Source organism: Tachysurus fulvidraco, chromosome 22, assembly GCF_022655615.1.
Source record: "Tachysurus fulvidraco isolate hzauxx_2018 chromosome 22, HZAU_PFXX_2.0, whole genome shotgun sequence".
Classification (NCBI taxonomy): Eukaryota; Metazoa; Chordata; class Actinopteri; order Siluriformes; family Bagridae; genus Tachysurus; species Tachysurus fulvidraco.
The window spans coordinates 16,123,579-16,126,294 of record NC_062539.1 but is presented as its reverse complement, the minus strand read 5'-3'; the positions used below and the strand labels follow the sequence as shown (position 1 = coordinate 16,126,294).

General features: G+C 36.0%; 1 protein-coding gene across 1 annotated transcript in view; it reads right to left on the bottom strand.

The window, feature by feature from the left end:
- bud23 (BUD23 rRNA methyltransferase and ribosome maturation factor) overlaps positions 1-1,687 on the bottom strand; it is a 9,405-nt gene extending 7,718 nt beyond the window's left edge. Inside the window, exons 1-3 of the mRNA XM_027142746.2 lie at positions 1,487-1,687; positions 547-584; positions 328-423 (exon numbers count right to left, since the gene is read on the bottom strand). Coding sequence (XP_026998547.1) covers positions 328-423; positions 547-584; positions 1,487-1,534 — 182 coding nt within the window. The 5' untranslated portion in view covers positions 1,535-1,687. The remainder of the gene's footprint in view (positions 1-327; positions 424-546; positions 585-1,486) is intronic.
- Between the last annotated feature and the right edge of the window lie 1,029 nt (positions 1,688-2,716).

The following is a 2,716-nucleotide window of genomic DNA, read 5'->3' as shown; positions in this document are numbered from 1 at the left end:
CGGTCCAAAGACATGCATGGGAGTGTGTGAGTGAATGAGAGTGTGTGTTTGCCCTGCGATGGGTTGGCACTCCGTCCAGGGTGTATCCTGCCTCGATGCCCGATGACGCCTCAGATAGGCACAGGCTCCCTGTGACCCGAGAAGTTCGGATAAGCGGTAGAAAATGAATGAATGAATGAATGAATGAATGGTCCTGAATCATAGTAAGAGGAGCTCTCAGAGATCATTCTTAGAGTCTTTATGAATACGGACCCAGATGTATATATGAATGTCCAGGATGAATTGTTAAACATTGGATTTGTGACCCAGAACACTGTAAATACACACCCTACATCCAGCAGATAGCAAGGCTGATCTTCTGGCAAGCTCAGCAGCTCCACTGCTCTCTCTGACATCTGTGTCTGGATCTCAATCATCCGAGAGCTGTGTGGAATAAAGCAGACACTGATTACAGCAAGAATTTTATCGGTGCACACTTTATTTACAGACACACAGAGAAGTAAAAAACACAAGCTGAATTGATCGACAGTGCAAGAAGCAGCTTACTTTTGGGAATACTTCTTCGCCTCTTCCTCATTGTAGAACTGCAATAAGAACACATTTACTATTATTTGATTTGATATTATTTGATTTTATATTATTTTATTTGATGTGATTTTATATTGTTTTATATTATTTTTTATTTTATTTTAAATTATTTTACATTATTTGATATTATTTGATTTGATATTATATTGTTTGATATTTTATTTTACAGTATCTTACATTATTTGTTATTTTATTTTAGATTATTTTACATCATTTTTTTTTAGATTATTTGATATTTTATTATTTGACAACCAATCACAGTCTTCAACAAAATGTGTCACCCTAGTAACAGGTTAAACCCCGCCTCCTCTCTAATATAAACGTGTGTGTATTTTCCTAAGATTGGTCCTGAATGTCGGGGGGGGCACGGTGGCTTAGTGGTTAGCACGTTCGCCTCACACCTCCAGGGTTGGGGGTTCGATTCCCATTATTGTAGATTATTTGTTATTTTATTTTAGATTGTTTTACATCATTTTTTTAGATTATTTGATATTTTAGATTATTTAACATTATTTGACTATTTGTTTGATATTATTTAATATTTTATTTTACATTATTTGATATTATTTGATTTGATATTTTACATTATTTTATTTTAGATTATTTTATATTTTAGATTATTTTACATTATTTTGATTTGATATTATTTGATATTGTATTTTAGATTATTTTAGCTTCTTTTACATTATTTGATATCATTTTATTTTAGATTTTTAAGCTAGTATTTAAAATTCTTGGGTAGCTTATTTACTACTGACACAAGGCTGAATCCCAAATGCGTTCTTATCCCTCACACAGGTTCACTTCATCCTGTCTAAAATAAAAGGCATCTAAACAAAACATGAATAAGATCCAACATGGAGCTGTTTTGGGTTCCAGCTCCATTCTGATTACTCACCATCTCAGGAGGAGCCATGTGCTCGGGCCTGCGACAACTAGCAGCCATGTTTGTTATATCTGTGAATTACAGTATCAGTCTAAATGCAGAAAAAATCTATAAACCAACGAGATGTCTATGATTATACAACACTAAACCAAGCAAGAACAATATATACACATGTATTTACAGGGTCGCCCAAGATGACGTCACTTTTCAGCGACGACAACAAACCGTCTTAAAGAGACAGGCGTTAAAATAAAAATAAAAGCTAGTTATTTTTAGTTCGACATTCGTTCTATTTATTTAATCATACACTATGAGAAAGGTGAAAGGATAAAAAAAACAGATGGAAACACCTGAGGTATAGATTGTTTATTTTATTACATAGAAAAACAAACGTTTGTTCTGAATAAAATAAGGACAAAGTTTTAAAAACATTACAAAAACATGTCCTTTAAAACAAGCTTTGGTGGGATTTAAATTGTTCATTCATTCATTCATTCATTCATTCATTCATTCATTCATTCATTTTCTACCGCTTATCTGAACTTCTCGGGTCACGGGGAGCCTGTGCCTATCTGAGGCGTCATCGGGCATCGAGGCAGGATACACCCTGGACGGAGTGCCAACCCATCACAGGGCACACACACACTCTCATTCACACACACACTCACACACTACGGACAATTTTCCAGAGATGCCAATCAACCTACCATGCATGTCTTTGGACCGGGGGAGGAAACCGGAGTACCCGGAGGAAACCCCCGAGGCACGGGGAGAACATGCAAACTCCACACACACAAGGCAGAGGTGGGAATCGAACCCCCAACCCTGGAGGTGTGAGGCAAATGTGCTAACCACTAAGCCACCGTGCCCCCCATCGATGATGCAATAAATTTTAACTTATTAAGTGCTAATAAAATTATTATGCCTATTTGGAGAGAGATGTTTAATGAGACAAAAGGTCAGTCATCATGTGATAACGAAACTATGACTAGGCTTAGACCAGTGGTTCTCAAACTTTTTCGGCGTGCGGCCCCTCTTGCATACAGTGCGTCCCTACTTGAACCCCCCAAAAGAAAATTTATGACATAAAACATTCTGAAACTTATTTGAATTAAACAAAACATATTAAATTATACAATGTAGTGCTGTTGGTTAGTAGTTTTATTTTTCTGAGATTTAATGACACAGAATTTATGATAAATTCATTATTTTATAAAATGTCATAAAGCCGTGGGCCCCCGG